The following is a 21,515-nucleotide window of genomic DNA, read 5'->3' on the forward strand; positions in this document are numbered from 1 at the left end:
GCGGAAGTCACCATCGGGTGCTGGGCAAGTCACCCCCGTTGCTCTCTGCTTGGGGGCCGCCTTTGTAACGACCCGGTATGCCCATGGCGGGGAGACCCTGAGGTGGCTCAGCTGGAGGAGCATCGAGAGTCAACCCGAGGGAGACAGGGCTTGGCTCGTCGGGCCCAGACAGGAGGCCCTGGTGCTGTGCGGCGACTGCACCGCTCCGCGGTCTCTGCCTGCTAACGACTGTACGGCCGTCACGCCGTGAACCCGTCACGCTGTGAGCCGTCTGGTTGGTGTTTCGCTCCAGGCTAGCAGCTGCGTTGCAGGCAGCAGGCACAGAAGAGCACGGGTGGAGCAGGAGAGCGGTAACAGAGAGGGCTCCCCTGGACGGGGTGCGCTTCCCACTGCCCGGCGGTGCTCCCGGCTCCTTTGTGGTTCTTCCTGCAGGTGAAGGGGAAGCGACAAACTGAGGCACGAGGTTGAGAGCAGGGTGGTGGAACCGTTTCTTTGACTTGCAAAAGCGTTCATGTCAGATGTCCTCAGAGAGCTAAGTTTCTGTTTGAAATGTGATACTTAATTATTCATTTAGGGTTCCCTGAATTTTGTGGATCTGCACTGACAAATGAGTTTAGAGGTGTCCTGCTATACGCTTGTGTAACGGTGTAGACAAAAACAAGGGATAGTTTGACTCATTTAGAACAAAAGATGTCCTGGCACACCAGGTGAAAGCAGAGCAAGTTAAATTCAGATATTATCTGAATATTTGTATCTTGCAGTATGCTTGTATGTGAAGTTTTCTTGGCAGAAAGACCTTGCAAGCTAGGGTGGTGTCAACAGTGTTTTCAGTTTGGATAGTCAGAATTGAGATCTTTGTTGCTCTTGCTGGCTAGTCAGGTTTTCTGTTTTCAGTGAGTTTTCATCAGAACAGATGAAGTTCTGGTTTCCATGAACATCTGAACTCACAACGATTTTGACATGGTTGTGCTGTAGAGCCAAGTTTCAACTCCTTATTTTTCTTCTGTTTTTTGAAGAGGACAAAGTTAAGCTCCAGAAACTGTCAAAATCATTCTCAGGTGACTGTTGCTGAAAAGTAATTTCTTTTGTAGAACCCCAGCCAGGTGTGCTTAAGGTTCCTGAGGCACGGGAGCCTCTGATGTATGTGGTGCGAAGAGGCCAGGTGGGATCGCTTTGCTGGCTTAGCTGCAGTGGCTAAATTGGAAAAATACCCACACATGGATGTTCTGTACCGGTGTAGAAAGTGTCAGGTGCAGTAGCAGTACAACTGGGCCGTGGTTTAAGATTATTTGTGCAAGTTTCTGGCAAAAGGTGTAGTTTTATATTCCTCCCGCCTCCCTTGTCCCTGATGTTTGTGAGGCTGCACGGTGAGCTAAACCAGGGACCTTCCCTCTCCAAAAACAAACCCAGCAAAAAGGTTCTCGTGTCCGAGGGATGCATCCATGGACCTGGTGTTTCGTGTGGCTGCAGTGCTTGGTCCAGCGGACCACAGGTGGTATTGAGCATAGGTTGGGACCATGGCACTGAACCTTAGTTGTCTTAATACCAAATGAAACAGCCCAAACCTTGCTTGCTTCTGCATGATTCTCTGCTGGTTAGGCTCAGCTTAGAGCAGTCACAGACCTGCCCTAACCCATGCTGGCCAGACCTGTCCTGTGCAGTGGAGACTTCTGGTCTCTCTGTAGCCTCTCTCAAGTGAACCAACCGCAGTCAGTGGTGCTGCGTCCCTGTTCCTTGCACCTTCTGTCAGCTTCTAGCTCCGCAAAGCACTGTTCTGGGGACACGGCAAGGATCTTGCCTTTGGGCTGTGTGTGCGCTGCTGGTTAGGTCTGGCCTGCCTGTGGGGAACTGCTGCTCAACAGCTCACTTTGTGGACCGAGGGTCGCTGGGGTGTGCTGCCCTCTTGCCATAACACTGCTGTACCGGTCAGAGTTGTTGCAGTGTTGTGAGAACTTCTGAGCTTTCCTGGAGGACGGCTTCACTAATTTATCAGGCCAAACTTCACTGTCACTCTCAGCGTCATTGTACTTAGATCTTTTCAACATACATGAACCCAGTAAATACCAATACCCTAGGAGAGGCTGGTGCAGAGCTAGACAACCTGCCCAAGCTGTGGACAGTTGATGTTTTCTGTGCCTGTTGGGACCCCTGTGAACTCTCTGCAGATGTCTCTCTGGTCTCATTCACAAAGAATGTGTATCCTGGACAAGTCTGATTTTTTTTTCTCTGAGGGAAGCTGTAAATGAATGCATGGAGGTCTTCATGTGGAGAAGAAAAGGTGCTTTTTTTTTTAGAGGAGGTAACGTCCTTCAAATTGTAGTTCCTAGAAGTTGTTCTGGTTTTGGCAAGTGAATTAGGTGACACAGTAAGATACTAAATCTTGCTCCAGACTTTTCTGCATCCTCAGAGTATTAATGGTAGTGTGGTTTAATGTCTGTTGCAAAATTAATCTCAAAAAACATGGATAACAATTAGCCATGTTCCCAGCCTGAGTCTCTGCTAATGCCCAATTTAGACTGGTGCCAGTGCCTTGCTATTGCTGCCTTTGACCATCACTTCCATAACAACGCTACTGCATTTAGAAAACAACACCTTTTGTCAGAGAACTCCTTTTGCTTTGTAGTTAATAGCATGTGATGTCTGATAGCAATCCGCTGACTTCTTGATATTTTAAAAAGTAAAACTCTTAAATCTAAACTTTATAAAATAAGCTTTTAGTGAAAAAATGACTCAGTTGCAGAAAGGCTAGATATTTTAAATAAGCCTTTGAATCAGTCTTATTTCTGCCTTCACCATTTACTGGCTTCATGCTATTCTGATGTAGAAAAATGCAGGCAGGCAGCAGAGCTGCTTGAGTAGTCAGATTATTGGGGAAGGGTGCTATCCTTTAGAATTTGGTTTAAAAATTCTGCTCCTGAATACGCAGTCTGAATGTCATCTTTATGCTGCTTTTGGGTGGATGCCAAACTAGATAGCTATCGAAGTCAGTGTTACGGAAGGAGATGAGGAAACGGTACATCTTTACCCTGGAGAAGGTGGTTGCACTTCAGGACTGGCTGCCTGTTAAAAAGTGGTAGTGTAGCTGGGGTAACATCTGTAGAGATCTTAGGGGAATATTGTTGTAGTTGGTAAGGGAGGGAGACTGGAGGGAGTTGTTACCATATGTTGTCCTCTTTAATGAGGGTTAGTGCAATGACAGAGTGTAAAAGGTGGCTCGCAGCTGGTTGGCTCACATGTGTGAGCAGGCTGCCACACTTGACGCAGGCTGCGCCTCCTTTCTCAGTACAGCCTCTGTCAGACCCTCGCGTTTTACAGAGCTCTTCAGCTGATCGTCTCACACCCTGAAAAGCAAACTACGGTGTCTCAGAACCCCCCAAAAAGTGCTGCCAGTGAATGGACAGAGGGAGGCCACGACATTGGCACAGTCATGTGGGAAATCTGCAGTAGAATTTCAGAGTAGATGCCTTTCCACTTACTCTTGGGTGCTGTTGTCTTTTTTTTTTTTCCTCTTTCCTGCAACATTAAGCAAATATCCTCACATGAACAAAGCAGTGGGTTTCATGCCAGAGCTTGATTCTTCTTCTTTTTTCCCAGACAGGAAAACCACTGAGTTCGTGCACTGCACTGCAGTGATGGGACAAATCACTCTCAAGTAACTTCTAAAAAAACCACTGATGTAAATGCACTTAACTGTGTGATTTAAATAATGCCATCATTGGATCTATGAAGTACACAGCTGTTATAAAACAACCACCTTGCATGTTTAAAAAAAAAAAGTGAATTAAAAGATCATGTGGTCTGTCCAGCAAATGTACCAGCTGTGCATTAATTATGCCAACGGCCAAGCAGGAGAAGAGTCGTGGTCTCTCGGAAAAGGAGTTAGAGAAGTTAACCTCTCCAGAATAAAACAGCATACTATTTTTTTCTACTTTTTTGTGTATTAGGTGCTTGAGAATAGGCATCTGCAAGAAGGCAATTAAAAAAATCTAAACACTGCTGCAGATTCTGTGCAGTGTAAACAGAAAGCCAAGCTAAGTAATGGTGAAGCTGTGAAGAGTCATGGTCTCTCAGAAAAGGAGTTAGAGAAGTTAACCTCTCCAGAATAAAACAGCATACTATTTTTTTCTACTTTTTTGTGTATTAGGTGCTTGAGAATAGGCATCTGCAAGAAGGCAATTAAAAAAATCTAAACACTGCTGCAGATTCTGTGCAGTGTAAACAGAAAGCCAAGCTAAGTAATGGTGAAGCTGTGTTTCTGTGAGATTAGGGAATGGAGTTTAGCTGGATGCGCACAGATATAATTTCTTTTACTGAATACAAATGTTTCTGCTTTGCTCTGCTCCCCTGCAGGTCAGTGTTGACTGTTGCTTGTGAACAGACTGAAGTACTGCTTTTTGACCCAATATCTTCAAAGCACATCAAAACTCTCTCTGAAGCTCATGAAGACTGTGTAAATAATATCAGGTAGGTCAGAAGGAATAAAAGACCTCATATCTTGTCTTACCATAGATGCTTTTCTTATGACAGCGTAAGTTTGTGTTACACGCTTTCTTGGGGAGAGTGGGTTTTGTGAAGCCATTAGGCTGCAGTTTGTGCCATTTTCCTTCTCTTTGGTATTGGAGGTGGGGAAAGGCTGGAAAGGGGAAGAGGGGAAATCTGAAAGTGGTGGTGGTAGTATATAATGCAGGTGGTTTTGCTGATGGACGAGATGCAGTTTATGGGAGGGGAAGAGTGTTAAGATATTATCACCTGTTTTAACTGGCCTTTGGAATGCCCTGATTGAACGCGGTAAATCAGAGCATGACAAGTAGTGTGTGATTTATGTTTGAAGTGCAAGTCCTAGACCGTAGCAAGATCAGATGTTTATATGAATATGCCTGGTATTTTGAATCGTAAGAATAATTGCCATAGTTGCATAGAAATTTCCAAACAAAGATTGGCTGCTTTAAAGACAGGTATGATATAGAAGAGCTGGTAAAGTGAAATGGCTTCCGCAATTCAACTTAAACTCAGTCTTTATGGTTTAAAACCTTTGCCTGTTTGTCAGGATGAAGTGGGAAACAGCAAGTACAGGAGCCTAAATCATCAGTATTTTTGTTATGTAATATTTTTCCTTTTAAACTCTATTATAATTTTTAGCTGTTCTGGGTCTGAGGATAGACTTCACACATGAACTTAAGACACTTTTTAACCTTGTGGACAATATGGCAGCCTCTCTTCACTCAGATTCTCAAAGCAAAAAAACCCCCCAAAACCCAAACCAAAAAACCCCAGGAAAACTGTAGAAGCAATCTGAGCATTTCCTCTCAAAAGAGCTGAATAAAATGTGGGGTGCCAGTGTCTTTACGCGTTCTTCAGATAAATTGCTGTTTTTCACAAGCTGCCTGTCCTTTTTAGAAGAGACTGAAGTTTTACATCAGTTGGATGTCTTTCAGAAAAGCTAAAGTGAAAGCTGGGGCTAGCTGACACAAATAGAAGAGGAGATGTTTGGAATGTGCTTTTCTGTAAGGAAATAAAACTTCACGTCTTGCATGCCAGTGGTTGTTCTTTAAACATGTTTAGTTTTTATATAAAGCTAGGTGAGAAATAAAGCCATGTAATCAACATATCAGAAGACAAAGGCAACCCGGGTTTATTTTGATTTTTGTACATCCGTAATTCAGTATCTGAGCCTTACAGTCAAGCTGCTCTTGCTAGGGTTTCAGGTGAGTTAGTCTGGACCATGTTTTACAAAGAGCGTTCTGTTGCAGGCCCCTTGACTGGTTGGCTGTCTCTGTTGTAGTCAGCTGTGCTGGTCTTGAAAATTTCTCTCATTCCTTGGTTGAGAACAGAATGGAAACTTCCTGCCACTCTCTTCTGTTATTCAGAGGATCACCTTTCTTTCCACTTTGGCTGTCTGTGAGGCTTTGTAAGGCTGTTCTTGGTCCTTAAATGTCTTTTCTCTGTGTAGTTTGATTTACATAAAAATACCAGTACTACCTCCAAGCAGATAACTCTCAGATCTACTGCTAATCACCAGACTAAGGTCCTTCCTAGCAATGTGTAGTAAACTTTCTGCTTTCCTTCACAATGCTTCTTAAAGCTTTATTTTGTCTTTGTAGGATAGTGGCATCTTTTTCTGTGTTTTCGTGCAGATCCCCATTTGTTTGTTGTTATAAACTTAGTTACAAGGAACTTAACTATATTCTGTAATACGTGGTTAGTACAGCATTACCTGGACTATTGTTTCTGCTTAATGAGCAGGACTCCAGCCACTATACTACTACAGAAATGCCTTGTAATAAGCACCAAAAATAAATACCATTACTGCTGTGCCCTATAGCACGTGCCTCAGAGGTATGTATGAACAGGGAAGCGTGTAATGGTCCTCTTCCAGTAGTCTCCCAGTCGCTGGGGATTTGTGTGTAGTCATCTGAAGCAGACTTTTTTTCCCACCTGAATTTGGTCAGGTTTTGACCTTACTTAAAACTTTCCCATGGCAGAACTCCGTGGCACAAATGTGTTTCAAGGAGTATTTAATAGCGTTTTTAAAACTTGCTAGCTTAGTTTGAAGGCCTCTAGGTTTTTTTGTTTTCTTAAGTAGGAAGACAAGGAACAACTAATCTCTATTTACTTCCTCCATGTCAGTCAGTTTTATATGCCTGAGTCATATGCACCTTCAATTAGCTGTTTTTCAAGTGAATTCTAGTCTACTTGGTCATTCCCTACATGAAAGCTGTTCAATACAATTTGTATCTCCCTGTCTGTTTCTACTGAAACCTCTTTGTGGTGGGTGAAGCAGGGTTGCCTGTAGCATCCAAGATAAAGGCAAATGATGGATTTATACAGGCAAGAGGTGTATTCTGTTTTACTTTCGCCCTGAAAATCTGAAATGTTGGATTCTTCCCATTGTAGTTGGTTATTTTTCATTGGAGTTGTTATTTTAACGTGATGTAGCCTGGGTCTAAGTCTGAAAGATAAAATGCTGTTTCTAGGGGTAACTTACCACATGTCTCTGTGTAGATCGTTCTTGCCTTAGTATTCATGTGCAGCTACTTCTGGTGGTTTTTGCATAGGTTTTATTTTCCCTTTTATGTCAGGTACGGCTTTTTTTTCCAAATGCCTTCATCAGGCATGAATTCCAAACATAAAACACTATATGCTTCTAAAAGCAAGGGCATGCATAAACTGTGGTGGGAATGGAGTATGATAAACTTCGATTTGTGTAATGCAAACTAAATAGTTTTATCCAGATTTTCTCAGTGAACTAAATAACTTGTCTAAGTACGCTTTCAAACAAAGTCTTGTCTTCACCTGGTGTTTTTGAAAAGTCTTGCATTTGCTTCAGTAACCTTTAGTCTCAATTTATTCAATTTATTACCTAGCTATGCCTTTTTAGTGCTGATTCCAGCCCTTCTATCCCCTTCTGTCTGATGGAGTGCTTTTACATCAGATATTCTTTCCTTCTGTAGTCACTTAAAGGTGGTCGAGTTGCCTCATACTACTTCAGGCAGGAGTGATATATACCTTGAATTTTGGCTGAAGACCAGAGATTATCATGATAAAGAATTACCACCTGAACAGGCTAAGTACTTAACCTGATCAGTGTAGTAATCCAACTAGTATGACCCGTATTCTTTTCTCCTTTCTCACCTTCTCCCGATATGACATTAGTGATGAGCCTGTCATCTGTTAAGAAAGCAGGCGCTCAAGACCTGCTAAGTGCAGAACAGACACAGTGCATATGGAGCACTATGCATGTGATATAAATTCACTGCTGCATAAAAGTGTACTGTAGAACTGCAGGTCTGTAAATACCTTGTGAAATACAGAGCAGTAGGCTTGCTCTTCTTGCAGTAGTTTGAGTTAAACAGAATTTCATGTTATATTGTGATTCAAACTCGAATGACTCAAATCCTCAAATGCACATCTGTATTGAAGGAGTCCATAAATTTGGATAGCCTGCGCCACTTGTGCAGCTGCTACTTCCAAAGATGATCTGAAATTCTCATCCTAAACAGTGCTCTGCACTTGCACTTTGACATGCATACCTGCTTTTGTGCATTTGAAAAGCCCAACTTCATGTGCCTGCTTCAAACACATGAACTGTACTGTGGGGAAAGGAAGGGCAGAAACGTGGGAGCAAAAGCCCCTTGCTTTTTGTTGGAGACTGTTGAGACTGTCCAGGTGGTTCAAATGCAGGAGGTCTGCATGGCTCCTCCTGGCTCTGCAGCGAGTAGTGCTCCTGGGGCATTGTGGAGCTGGACGGGCTCCACAGCAAAAGATGGGCAAAAGCGGAATGAAATTAAGGGTCGAGGGAAATGTGCAAACAGTGGCAGTGTTCAGATCTAAATCTAGTACATGTTTCCAAGATGGCAATACTGTGTGTAGTGTAAGCCATGTGGCTAGTAAAGCAAGCCATACATCGGACAGTTAATCCAGAAAAGTACTGTTGTATGTCCCATGTAAAACCACGGGGCCAACTTTTCAGCGTGCTTGGTGCAGGCATGTGGTGTGCCTCAGGCGTCTGTGCAGAGCTGTGGCCACATCACAGAGTGGCAGGAGGTCTGGTTGGAAATGGCCTCTGGAGATCCATCATCTGTAACAGCATTCTGGTAAGAGCAGAGCTTTGGGTTGCCTCACTAGCACCCCGATAAGCCTGGCACTGAGTGCCTCCAGCATGGGAGGTTTCACTGCTATCTGTGCCAGGCTGGCTAGGCAGGGTTTTTCTGAAAGCATGTCCCCGTTGATTGACTCCTATTGCAGGCTTTGCGACGAGCGCTGTGTTCTGCCTGTGCCAGTGGGGTCAAGATCTGGTGAGAGCTTTTGGTCAGGACTGACTACATCGGATGCCGAGCGACCATGTGTGGTACAGAGCAATGTCAGGTCTTGCAGAGGGGCAGGTGTTCAGGCACTAGCTAAAGGAGGCTTGGACACCACGTGTTTCAGCTGAGCTAGTGGGATGTGTGCTGTACGGAGCAGCAAGGTTTAAAAGCAGTAGGGGGCTTCCAGTAGGAATAACAAAAGGTGATCTTCATTTTAAAAACCTCCTTTGAGTGCAGGGAGCTTATGTCTGCGGTGGGGAAGAGGGGAAGAAGGAGGGTGGATATGTGGGTGGAAATGAAGAGAGTAAAGAAAGGCATGGGTTTAATTAATTATGAGCTGATAGAATCTTGTATAGTCTGAAATGAAGGTGTCTTCTGGTGCTGCCTGTCTGTAGTAGCGAAAGGATCTGGCAAAAATGGGGAAGATGAAAGGCATAAATTACAAACAATCTAGCATAGCAGACCTCTGTTGCAGGGACTGCCAAACCAGTCAATGGGAATGTCTTGCCAGTGGTCTAAAAGCTGACCAGTTCTAGGACGTTTGTGTCTTATAAAGACTTGGTAAGTTTAAAGCTGAGTATTGTCCAGATGGGTAACTGATTTAGTTGCCACAGGGATTCTGTGTGAGCGTTTGTTCCACTGATGGTTTGGTGGTTGTGTGATCTTTAGGAGATTCATTAAAAAAACCCAAACAAACAAACTTCTGCTATGCTTCTGCGGGTTTACTAGTTTGCTACTACAGTTGTGCTACTGGTTCATATCCAACAGTACTGTTTTTTAATGGAGCTGTTTTATTGGCAAATATTCTGCTGTATGTTAATTCGTTTGTGTTTTTTGTGTGGCCACTCTATTTCTGTGTTAGCTTAAATTCCTGCTTAAGAATATTTAAATTAGAAAAGGCACTATGCAGCCACAGTATTTCTCTCCCATTTTCAGGTTTCTAGATAATCGATTGTTTGCGACTTGTTCTGATGACACTACAATAGCACTTTGGGATTTGAGAAAGCTGAACACAAAAGTGTGCACTTTACATGGTCACACCAGCTGGGTTAAGAACATCGAGTATGATACCAATACGAGATTACTAGTAACATCAGGGTTCGATGGAAATGTGATCATCTGGGACACAAACAGGTATGTGGCTGTGTTTGTGCTGTTATGTTTCTAGAATACACAAGGATAGGGTTCTTCTGTACAAGACGAAAAACCTGCTTCCTTGAATGGAGCTATAATGCATTCTTAAATACTGTGATTAGTTTATAGCCCTTATCAAGAACTTGCATCATCTTTATATGGTAATAGCCCAGTAACTAAAAAGAGAGCTTTTCTTGCTGACATGCCAAAATGTAGTTCTTCCTTTTTGAAAAAGTTCTGTCTTCATTGTTGTGGTAGTATGAAAATGTGACTTCTGCCATTTCATTAAAATCTGATTTAAGTAGGATAAAGACAGTACTCCAAAAAAGTTTCCGGATGAACAAGGATGCTTAGTACATCTTGGACTCTTCTGGACATTATTAGGGACTTGAGTCGAAGCTAATTGCAACTATTTCTTGTGCTTTTTTTGCTGTCTAGGTGCACAGAAGATGGATGTCCCCACAAGAAGTTTTTTCACACCCGTTTTCTTATGCGAATGAGGCTGACACCAGACTGTTCCAAAATGTTGATCTCAACCTCCTCTGGATATCTCCTGATTTTGCATGACCTTGACCTAAACAAATCTTTAGAGGTTGGCAGCTACCCAATTTTAAGAGCTAGGAGGACTACATCAAGTTCAGGTGAATGCTTGTGGAAAAGTCTGTGGCAGCTTCTGTGTTAGAGGTGTTTTATGGGATACTCCTAGCTAGTAAAAGAAGGCAGAGGTGGAGTTGGAAGGATTCTGCCAAGGAACTCTTCAGCACGGTAGCTGCTCTGTTGTTCAGAGGTCACATGCATCTGTACTGTTGAGTGGTATGTTCTGATTCAGGTAAAGTGTCCAGGGTGATTTTTGGTATCAAGAGTTCAGCACTACAGGATATAGCGCCTGTGGGATTTTGTCACCTTGAGCTGGCAGTCTCTAGCTTTATTTATCCACTGTCCTTGGTCCTGTAATAAGTGAAACTTAACCCATGTTGAGTGGGCTGACTGTGTGTGAGCTCCAGCAACTACTAATGACTGTTCTGTAGCGGTGTGGCTGCTCTCGACAGCAGACCTGCAAGAATTGCCTGCTCTGAAATTTCACTGCTTGCTTCTTCCTGCTTTCTGTCAGTATTTTGCTCTGTTACTGCCACAAACTCTGCCATTTGGGGGTGTCAGGATATAAAGGGAGTGGCCTGGGGAAAAATTCATACCCCAGCTTCTAGTAGCGACAGTGTATAAGAAGGAAGGACTGCAACTTGCCTCATATTCCCAGTAGAGTTTGTTGTGCTGGCAGTTTATTTCTATGAGGCAGAAACAGAATGGTGCTATAAACTGAGCTTTGAAAAGTGTTTTCTTAACAAGATGCCTTACTCTTACCCTTTACTTAACATTTCTAAGGAGGGTTAAGTGAGGAACATGCATAGTAAGTGGGCTGTGCTTAGCTGTTATGTTCACATGGCTGATGCTGTTTGCAGACATAACATCATCAGGTTCATCTGGTCCTCGAGCTGTTGGTTCACCGTGTCACCAGAATGATTCAGGTCCACTGTCTGAGAAACACATGTCACGGTCCTCCCAGCGAGAAGGTAGGAAAAGATTTAAAAAAAATAAAAAATAAAGAATCATGGACTTTGACTCATTGTATCCAGAAGAGGCCGGAGTATGACAGTGAAAAACTGTGGTTTTGTCTCTGTGACTTTCAAACGAATAGTGTTGCTATGACTTCTGTTAAACCAGTAAAATATCATTGCACACCAAAGTGTGGGGATCTAATCAGTTTTTTTCCCAAGAAATCTGATAACAGCAACAAGATCTTTATTTTATATTAGTACATTATTGTTGTTATGTAGAGGTGCTCCCTTTTCCTTGTGTTTTTTTTTCCTCAAAGTTTGTGTGAATGAACTTCAGGTGAAAAAAGAAAAAAAAAAAAAAAAAAAAAAAAAAAAAAAAAAAAAAAAAAAAAAAAAAAAAAAAAAAAAAAAAAAAAAAAAAAAAAAAAAAAAAAAAAAAAAAAAAAAAAAAAAAAAAAAAAAAAAAAAAAAAAAAAAAAAAAAAAAAAAAAAAAAAAAAAAAAAAAAAAAAAAAAAAAAAAAAAAAAAAAAAAAAAAAAAAAAAAAAAAAAAAAAAAAAAAAAAAAAAAAAAAAAAAAAAAAAAAAAAAAAAAAAAAAAAAAAAAAAAAAAAAAAAAAAAAAAAAAAAAAAAAAAAAAAAAAAAAAAAAAAAAAAAAAAAAAAAAAAAAAAAAAAAAAAAAAAAAAAAAAAAAAAAAAAAAAAAAAAAAAAAAAAAAAAAAAAAAAAAAAAAAAAAAAAAAAAAAAAAAAAAAACCCAGAGCAGAACATAGCTGTTTTGCTCTTTGTTTTCCTTAATGATGGGAAGATATATGGGCAGTTTCTCCATGAGGAGTCAATACTGTAGAACAAAGAACAGGTCTTAAATGTGGACAGTGTTTTGTGAAGTTCTGATTACAAACCAAGTCCTGCGTAACTACAGAGCTATGAAAACTGATGATCCTGTGATTAGCAGGCTTCCTCTGAATCTAGGGTACACTTTCAGTCAGTGTGAACTTGGCAAATTGGTAAATACTTTGTGAATCACATGCAATTTAAAGTAAGTATAATGTTAAGTTTTAACTACTCATGGTTGTGAGATCCTCAAACATACTTATGAAAGGAGGAGGCTTATCTGGATGCCAGGGCATGATTTACCTGAGAAAAGCTTTCTAGGGCTGAGGAGGAGAAGGGAGGCAAGTTGCATACAGCTGAGCAGACTTTGGAAGGAATTTGGAAACGACATCATACAAGTTTGAGAACAAGTAGTTCTTATAAAAAAACCCACTCTTTAGTCTCTGTTTTAATGATAATGAAGAGTGTATGTGTGGAAAGTTAACTCTGACTTAGTTCACAATATGAGGTGATTTAATGCAGGTCTTGGAAGGCAAATTTCAAGAAAGAAGTTATTTGAAATCAGGACTGAGCCCATTGGTATTAGCTTCAGTTGTTCGTATAACCTCTGCTTTGAATTATCCTTTCATAAAGGTGCAGTCTTTTCTAGCAGTCAGATGCAAGGGTGACATATTTGACCTAGTTTCAGCAGTAGACTGATGAGAGGTGTGAAGATCAATGTACAGACTTCATTGAGACTTACAGTTGACTTTCCCTTCTAGGTGGATCACCTAGAAATAGTTTGGAGGTCTTAACACCAGAGGTCCCTGGAGAAAGAGATCGAGGCAATTGCATTACATCACTACAGCTACATCCAAAAGGGTGGGCTACGCTTCTTCGGTGCTCAAGTAATACAGATGACCAGGAGGTAAAACATGTATTTTTTTAAAAATACTTTGAGTAAGATGTATCGATCATACAACTATATTGAAACTTCCTTGTTTTGGGGTAAATTTGCATTTGAATAAATTAGTCAGTTACTTCTGCTTACAAATGCATTAATTTTAGACCAAGATTATTAAATTCTTTTTTCTTGATTTTTTTAAATGATCTCCTATGACTCTGTATCCTGCATTCAGTACTGCTGTTGCCCAGCTCTTTCACAGAATATGTTTTATAGTTCACAGCTCTGTTAAAAGTTTTCAAACAGTAGTTGTGCTGCCAAATACATGACTTAAAAATATGTACCTGCCAAAATATAGGAGGCATAAGCTTGGAAAAGGTAGAGGATTAGGGAGTTGTGTATTGGTGACCATGGTTTAAGTTGAGCAGAGAAGCTCCTCTGAATTCCTCAAGTGCCTTCAGAATGTTTTCTACCTCCATTGGTGCTCCAAGGATGAAGTGCTCCTGCTGTGCTGATGAATGCTTTCCAGAGGCTGCTCCTACACTGCTGTGAGAAAACCTCATGGCATATTTCTGCATCTACTTAAAACTGCCACACCATAGGTCTGAATATGATGAACTCCAGTGATGTTTATGTAATGTCAAAGTGCCTTGGTCTCAACTGTCATCCTAAAACTCTGCAACTTAAATATAAAGGGGGTATCAATGATCTTCCTGGCAGAATCCATTTCAAGCCTTTACTTGAAGTACTAAGTCATAAGACCAGGTACAGCTCACCTGCAACTTGCAGATTTCATTCCCCTAAATACTGCTTTAAAGAAGTAATGGTAGACTTTAAGGCCAGTGTTGGATTATGTTTCCCCAGATTCTGTTTGTGAAGTGTCACATAATAGCTGCTATATTGCACTGGGACCCTGTTTTAAGACAAACAAGCAGTCTGTAATGCACTCAGAAATAATGAAAAAACTTCTTCATGGACTGTATACAAAAAGCAAGAGCCTGCAGGTTGTGTTTGGGAGCACCTGCTTTTAAAGAAGTAACTTTCAGGTGAACTCAAATTTACTTATAACTTAAAGCCCAGCCAGAGCCTTCAGAGCACTTGGATTCCGCCAGATGATCCTCTTGCAAACACCATTTTTTCCTAGGTTTATTTAAAACTTACTGCTGTGACAGTTGTGCAGACCACTCTGTTTTCAAGACACAGAGGTTTTGTATTTGTTTTGCAAAACCACAAAGAATTATTTGAATACTTGACCAATAATAAACAGTTTAGTTAATTTGATAGCTGATGTAATGGGGTTGGTTTTGGGTTTGTTTAGGTTTGTTTGGGGTTTTTGGAGGGTGGTGTTGTGGTTGCTTGGTTGGTTGGTGGTTTTTTTTGTTTTTGAAGAAAGCCACTCTTTGTAATGGTAGCCTCTTAGAGATGTGTAGAGGACTGAATGGAAGCTTAGCAGATTTGTTATAAATTTTAATGCTGGTTTTGTAAATTTATAATCAAACCACTATACAACACAGAATTTTATGAAAATGCAAATATTATATTGGGTTAGTTGATACTGACAATTGACCTACTTAATAATTTCCTGTAGTCCTAGTGTCTGCCTTACTTTCTTCTATTAATATTCATTAGTATTGTTCCCTTTGTGTTTATTTCAGTAGAATACATGGAACAGAACTAAGAACACTTATTTTGTCTTGTGGGTGAAACTGAATCTTTCAACATGATATAAACTTTGTCATAGAGCTGTTTTTGCATTTGGTTTGAGATTAGATAGCTAGATTACACATTAGAATCCCTGGCTGTCTCACAAGTAACAAGCTGGCTATAGAGTTGTTCATAACATTCCTCAAAAATCTATTTCCCTCTTGTTTCAAGATTTCTTTCCTTTTGAAGTTAAGGGCACAAAATGCCTGTGGTCAATTGTAAATTACAGTAGGCTGAGTTCTACTTTATTGTAGATTTCATTTAAATGTTTGCTAAATTAGAGCAGATACCTGGCCATTAGGCTTTGCTTGTTCCAGATAAAAACTAGATTTAAAAGATTATATCTAGCATCCATTTAATTAAAAAAGCAGCTTTGATGCTAGACAGCTGTTTTGCTTAGTCAGCTCAAAGTGGAGGAGATGCCAAGGAACTGGCCTGTTTTCAGTGTTTCATAGTAGATGCTTATTGAAGAGTAGATAAGCAATAGCATTGGTCATTCCTGTGTTACTCACTGAATGTGCAGCAGGAGGGAATGAGTATTTGCAGTGCTTTACTTTTCTTTCAATGTCCCTTTCTCTGCCTCTCCCTTTAGTGGACTTGTGTCTATGAATTCCAGGAAGGAGCCCCTGTGCGCCCCGTCTCGCCTCGTTGTTCCCTGCGATTGACTCATTGCATTGAAGAAGCCAATGTGGGCCGGGGTTACATCAAAGAACTTTGTTTCAGTCCCGATGGCCGGATGATTTCATCCCCGCATGGCTTTGGGATCCGCTTGTTGGGGTTTGATGCACACTGCAGCGAACTTGTCGACTGTTTGCCCAAAGAAGCCAGTCCCCTGAAAGAAATCCGTTCCCTCTACTCTCACAAGGATGTGGTACTGACAACCAAGTTTTCTCCAACACACTGTCAGATTGCCTCGGGGTGCCTTAGTGGACGTGTTTCTCTGTATCAGCCAAAGTTCTAGGCACATCTTGCATCAACAAGACCTTCAGATGTTTGTGGTTTTTACTTCAGTTTAGTTGAAGTGTGTTCTTTCTGAAACCTCTAAATCCAGATAAGATCATAGTTACTATGATCTCTGAACATAACAGTGGAACGAATTTCCAGCACAGCACTGTATTCATTCTCATACTGCATCCACAAGTCTGCTTCCATGCACTGTGTTTTCAGCCTTCCAAGCAGACGTCTGCTCCTGCTGATCCTGTGCCATTGAGTCATTGTTCTGGTTTGTTTGTACCATAACACTTGTTGATAATTTCCTTCAATGCAACTTGAAGTGGACTATTTGAAATAAACGTAGAGGGGACAAGGGTAGCAGTTCAGCCAAAACTCGCCCAGGCTCCCTGGGTACGACACCTCCTTGTTCCAAAGGAGCTGGACTTCCTCACGTACGCTTCCTTGGCCTTTTCTGTTGCTGAAACTACTATATGGTGATTATTAGAAAATGAGCTGCTTTTCTACATAACTAACACAATTAGTTACTGTCACAAAAAGAAAAGAAAATTTTGTTTTCATTTATATATTAATTTGGTTGTTTGTCATTGGCTAGCAAAATGAGTCAACTTTCTGTAATGTTTTGCTGCAGTTAAAACATTTTGTTTTCTGTGATTGCATATATTGTGTTTATTGACAGAAGGAAGAGGTTCTGGATGGAGATGTAGCTGCATTTTTTCCTCAGAGAATTTAGTAGGAAAAGACTGGGGCAGGGAAGCAGGAGTTGAATGGGTGAAGACCCTGCCCTGTAACCACTGCAGACGAACTGTTTGGATGTTTTGTACAATGGGGGTGTCCTTGGTCGACCTCTCTTGGGCAACTTTGACTCCTCAGCCGCCAGGGTATCTGTTGTAGGGAGCTTTCCACATCAGTAACATTAAACCTTCATCCCATGTTTGAAACTTAACACTGCAGAATTTTCTGCTGATGTTAAGACTATACCCCACCTGACTGTTCTTCCGCTCCTCACCTGCACCATTGCTATGAGAGGAATTCTTCACAGTATCACCAGATAAGCCTTTCTTCACATGTACTGTCAGTTTGGGAATGGATTAAAAGCATGCCTGTCTACAGTAAGATCTATCTGGATTTAACTGGGCTTATCATAAGATGTGGAAAAACATTAATGTTCACCATTAAATCACATACTAAGTATGAATGCCAAGTTTTAGCTGTCAAGTTAATATAGCTAACCTTGTAAATGCACAGTTATTTCAGTCTCGTATGTCCATATCAGTTTATAATATTCTCATCACTTACATGTTCCAAGATCTTTTTTTTTTTAGTGTTTCACTAAGGTTTTGCTGAGCAATCACACACTCAATTCAGCAGGAAACTTTACCTAAAAAGGACTGTCATATTTTGGTGTTCAGATTCACTATCTCCAGCTTGACAGAGCATCCTTTTAAAAAGTTGACTCTTAAAAAGCCTTTTGCAAAATATGTGTTTGGGGAAAAAGAAGACATCTATGAAGATGAGATAGCTGGGAATACATAAGCCTGACGATCCTTTTGCAGTTTTGAATTTGTGTAGGTAGCATACTCTGGGTGTTGGTGGAGAAGTCATTGAAACTTAAGGCTCCTCTGGATTATAAGAAAAAAATCTTAAATTTCCTCTTTTGGAGAATTTATTTAGTAATACAAAGCCTTCAATATTGGGTATTTGGTAATCTGAGGACTAGTTAATTACTCCTGCATTGGGTTTTCATCATCTCTAGCAACTGACTGCTAAAGGATTACATTCAAGTAGTCAAGTATGCACAGCTGACAGACTTCCTACTGTTTGGTAAAAGTCCTAAACGTTCTATTCTCATGGGTTTTTAACAGAAATATTTGGTGATGGTGTCTCAGTAGAATATCATCCCAGCTGGAGGAGGAAGAATAATTTTTTAAGTAAAAATACTCAGTTTACTTAAAATGCAAATAAATGCCCGTAGTCATCTCAGATAGCAACTTGAAATGTTGAAGTGTTCCATAGCATATCTTTTGAGGAATTCCGTTGTTGCTGAAACTATTGTCTTGAACTTGAAAGTAGACTGATGAAATCATAAATTGAGAGATGCCCTGTTTTACAAAACTGACAAGTTCAAACACTTGTACCTTTTGAATGCTTTTGGAACTGTGTGCAAGGAACACAGAAAGGTATTTTTTCACTTTAATTGGCCAGGCCATGAAAAATGGGGCCTAGTGACTGAAGGAATAAAATACGGAAGTGTATCTGAGACCAGTTAGAAATACATCACTTCCATTTGCAGCCAGCTCCTTTTGAGTGCGTATAGCAGCCTGTGAACCTGAACCTACATCTGGGGCAGCTTGGATTTGTTGGTTTGTTAGAAACAGTTCAGGGGGACTTCCCTTGTCTGTGACTTAAAGCAATGGAAGTGAAATGTGCAGAAAACTTGAGGACAGTTGTGGAATACGAGATCTTTATGCAAAGGAGGAGCTAAGCTACAAGGAGTTTTTAATTGGCCAAGCTGTTTGGGGAAAACAAAGAAACAAAAAACCCAGTAGCAGCGAGTGGCAAAACTTCTGGATACTGTGTTCTTGACATGAGTCCGGTGGAAGTGTTAAGTATCCTGTTCCTGAAGTATTTTGAACCAATGTAGTGTGACTGTACGAATATTTGCACTTCTCTGCGCTCTGCTCCATTAAAAGTTGTGGCCTGTTAGTAATAAAGAAACAGGTTCTTCCCCCGTCCCTGCCCTGGACCATGATGGCTTTTTCCGTAAGCACTCGCTTCCCTGCTTCTAGGCTGCTGTTTTCTCATCTTATTTAATGTTTTACTAAACATCATTAAAGGGGCTATAGGTAGCATTTTGAAGAAATCTTAAATGCTGTTCTCACAGGCTTGAACTGTGTTCGTTTTGGAGGCGAAGAAGCACCCATGAAATCAAAGCAGTTCTTGGGTCTGTTTGTTTTCATAGCTGGTGTTGGTTTTTCCTATTGGAAATTCCTTGAACTTGTAGATTGCTTGTGACTTTAATTCTATGCCTGTTAATATGCACTGAGTGTTACTTTTTTAATTCTACCTCATGATACGCTGTTTTTTACAAGAGTATTGTGCTGAAACATTGGACATTAACTTTTCTGTATAAAGAACTGTTACTCCAAAGTGACAGGTCATCACATCTAGATACTACCGGCAATGCACAGCACCAAGAGTGCTGGGTTGACCAGCCCTGCCCAGCTCTGGAAACCAGGGCCACTGAACAGGAGTGTAGGACTGATGCTAAAAGTTGACCTGGTTAAGGGGTTTGAGGATATGTTTATGCTTTTGTAGCGTGTCCAGCAGATACATATTAAGATGGATTCTGTCCATGTATGCTGTAGAAATGTTACCTAGTTCTTCTGATTACATTTGTAATAAGTTTGAATTAGAGTAAGTAGGTAATCTTAGATTTTGATCATTTGATTACTCCTTTTCAACAATACTTGGAAATTTTCAATGAAGGTTAATCTGTTTTACCTATGGAGTTCACGTAACACTTACTGAAACACTATTCAATATAACTGATATGCCTTGCAGTTGCACCTTGGTGGAAGGAGTGATTTTCAGTTGTCTTTCTGAACAATATTACCTTGCCTTATTGAATTAATGAAGTAATTTGTTGTTGAGCTTTGGATTATTTCTAGATACTAAAAAAAAAAAAATATTATTGTTATGTTCAAAAGATGAGTTCTTAACCTTCCAGAACTATATAAAACTGTCTGAAACACATATAATAATGTTTCAAACAGTAGATGAAAGACCGCACTAACAGCAAAGTATGATAGTGGCTTATACCAGAGGTTTCTTTAAACTGGTTTACTTTTGACCACTCGAGTGTTACATCACTTGATAAATTTTACAGTATTTCTACTGAAGATAGAGCTCCCTGTTAGATTATAAAGCATGCAGTATGTTTTTTAAATGCATGGTTTCATATTCATTAACTTCTCTAGTAAAAGAATTCCTCCATTCACAGCATGGCTGATCAGCAGCAGCAGATAAACTGCTTAATTAAGATCTCTGTAGGAATGTCAACGTATAGCAGTGTCTACAGGAACCAAACTAGTGTTTGAAGCTAGTAATCCTTTTGTAATAGTCCAGTGACTGTATGTTGTGGGAGTAAATGCATTTTCTGAGTATTCCATTAGAGGTCAGTCTTTAAATCAGTGCAGCACTGTTAGACGTTTGTGGGGAGGGGGAGAGAAGCTATTAATGGGACTATACAATGACATTCATGTATATGTACTTTCTCTGTATGAGGGGGGTGTGTGTATTTCAGTGTATATACAGCCATGGGGCATCAGTCCACTTGTCAAACATGGGTAGTTCAGGGAAAAATGTAACCTCCAAACAGAACTATTGGGGATAGGAAAAAAAGCACAGTGACACAGAGACACACACACGTTTGTTTGCACTCTTGGAGTCTTGGCAAGGACAGTTTGATTGCCTACTACCAGAATTAGAATGTAACCATCAGGTTTTTCTGCAGTTTTGGGGGGTGGGGGCGGTGATTGATTTTGGTGGGGGGTTTTTTGTTTGTTTGTTGGTGGCGTTTTTTTTTTTAATTTGGGTAACACTGATGTGGAGAAGGTCCTGATACCGTAAAACATGGGTCTGTTGCTCTATGAAATGTGAACTCTTAGAAAAAAGAAATACACTTGCCAAATGAAAGCTTTTAAAAAATCTAGTTTACAAGATTCTAAAAAGTTGGAGTAAAAGGAAAAAGTCAACAGCCCATAGTATTTTTGTCCTGGAGGAAAAAGAAACTTCTCATTTCCTGATCTTAGTCAAAGGTGCATTTTCTTAAGCACTAAGTATCTTCAGTTAAGTATAAGGTTTTTAATACAAGAACAAATTGTGCATGTAGAATATTTTGAAATACCTGAGATTTCATAGTAAAAATTGTAGCCTTTTAATACAGTATAGAAAGTATCAGAACTGCTCTGAAAATATTGTACTTACAGCCGTACAGTAACTTAATATTTGTGGACAGTTTCTCTTGCTTGCATAATAAATTAAACATTTAATAATTCAATGAATTAAAATCTATTTTAATGTATTTATCTTACACTGAGCTCTGTTCTGTCATGCTCACTGGTTCTTGCCTACTCTCTACAATTAAGAGGGGAAAAAAAACAGTGGTTAAAGCAAAACAACTGCTGTGCGCAGGTCTCTTTCCCTCCATGGGTTTCTTTGCTACTGTCCTTACTGTCAGGCATGCTTATGAGAAGAAACAGCTCACTCATGAAGCCTAGAAAGCAGGACAAATGTTGGAGCTAGTATGATAATTACAAACTAAGTGTAATTAACCATTCCATTGCCTGAGAGAGTATCTGTGGGGTAGAGGGCTCCTTTTGTTCAAACAGCAAACCCTTGAAGGCAGCATTCTTGTTCTTGTAAAATTTTGCTGAAGGAGTCTTGCAGTGGTGAGCAGGCAACTATCTGTCCACAGGGAACAGCCTGAAACTATCCTGCCTGCTCTGCCATGGATAGCTGTGTCCAAGGCAGAGGGTTGTGGGTTGCCTGTGCCAAGAGTGACACTCTGCCCTGTTACACTTCCACTTGCAAAGGTTTGGGCTCCAGTGAGGCCACCTGGCACAGTGAAAACAGCATCTGCACAAAACCGG

The 21,515-nt window shown here is 40.4% G+C and overlaps 1 protein-coding gene across 1 annotated transcript; it reads left to right on the top strand.

The window, feature by feature from the left end:
- The first annotated feature begins 4,285 nt into the window (after nt 1–4,285).
- Nucleotides 4,286–16,542, top strand: DCAF10 (DDB1 and CUL4 associated factor 10). Its single transcript, XM_019472410.1, has 6 exons — nt 4,286–4,464; nt 9,741–9,938; nt 10,377–10,579; nt 11,396–11,506; nt 13,085–13,230; nt 15,527–16,542. Exons 1-6 carry the CDS (start codon nt 4,286–4,288, stop codon nt 15,869–15,871), a joined length of 1,182 nt encoding a protein of 393 aa, XP_019327955.1. The 3' UTR covers nt 15,872–16,542.
- The last annotated feature ends 4,973 nt before the right edge of the window (nt 16,543–21,515 follow it).

Source organism: Aptenodytes forsteri, unplaced genomic scaffold (assembly GCF_000699145.1).
Source record: "Aptenodytes forsteri isolate BGI_AS27 unplaced genomic scaffold, ASM69914v1 Scaffold203, whole genome shotgun sequence".
NCBI classification, from domain to species: domain Eukaryota; kingdom Metazoa; phylum Chordata; class Aves; order Sphenisciformes; family Spheniscidae; genus Aptenodytes; species Aptenodytes forsteri.

Bases quoted from the DNA above. Each gene is read 5' to 3' on its own strand.
- DCAF10 (XM_019472410.1), top strand. From the start codon at position 4,286: ATGCGCACAGATATAATTTCTTTTACTGAATACAAATGTTTCTGCTTT. The intron at 9,939-10,376 runs GTATGTGGCTGT...TTTGCTGTCTAG, and splicing joins ATCATCTGGGACACAAACAG to GTGCACAGAAGATGGATGTC. The intron at 10,580-11,395 runs GTGAATGCTTGT...TGCTGTTTGCAG, and splicing joins GAGGACTACATCAAGTTCAG to ACATAACATCATCAGGTTCA.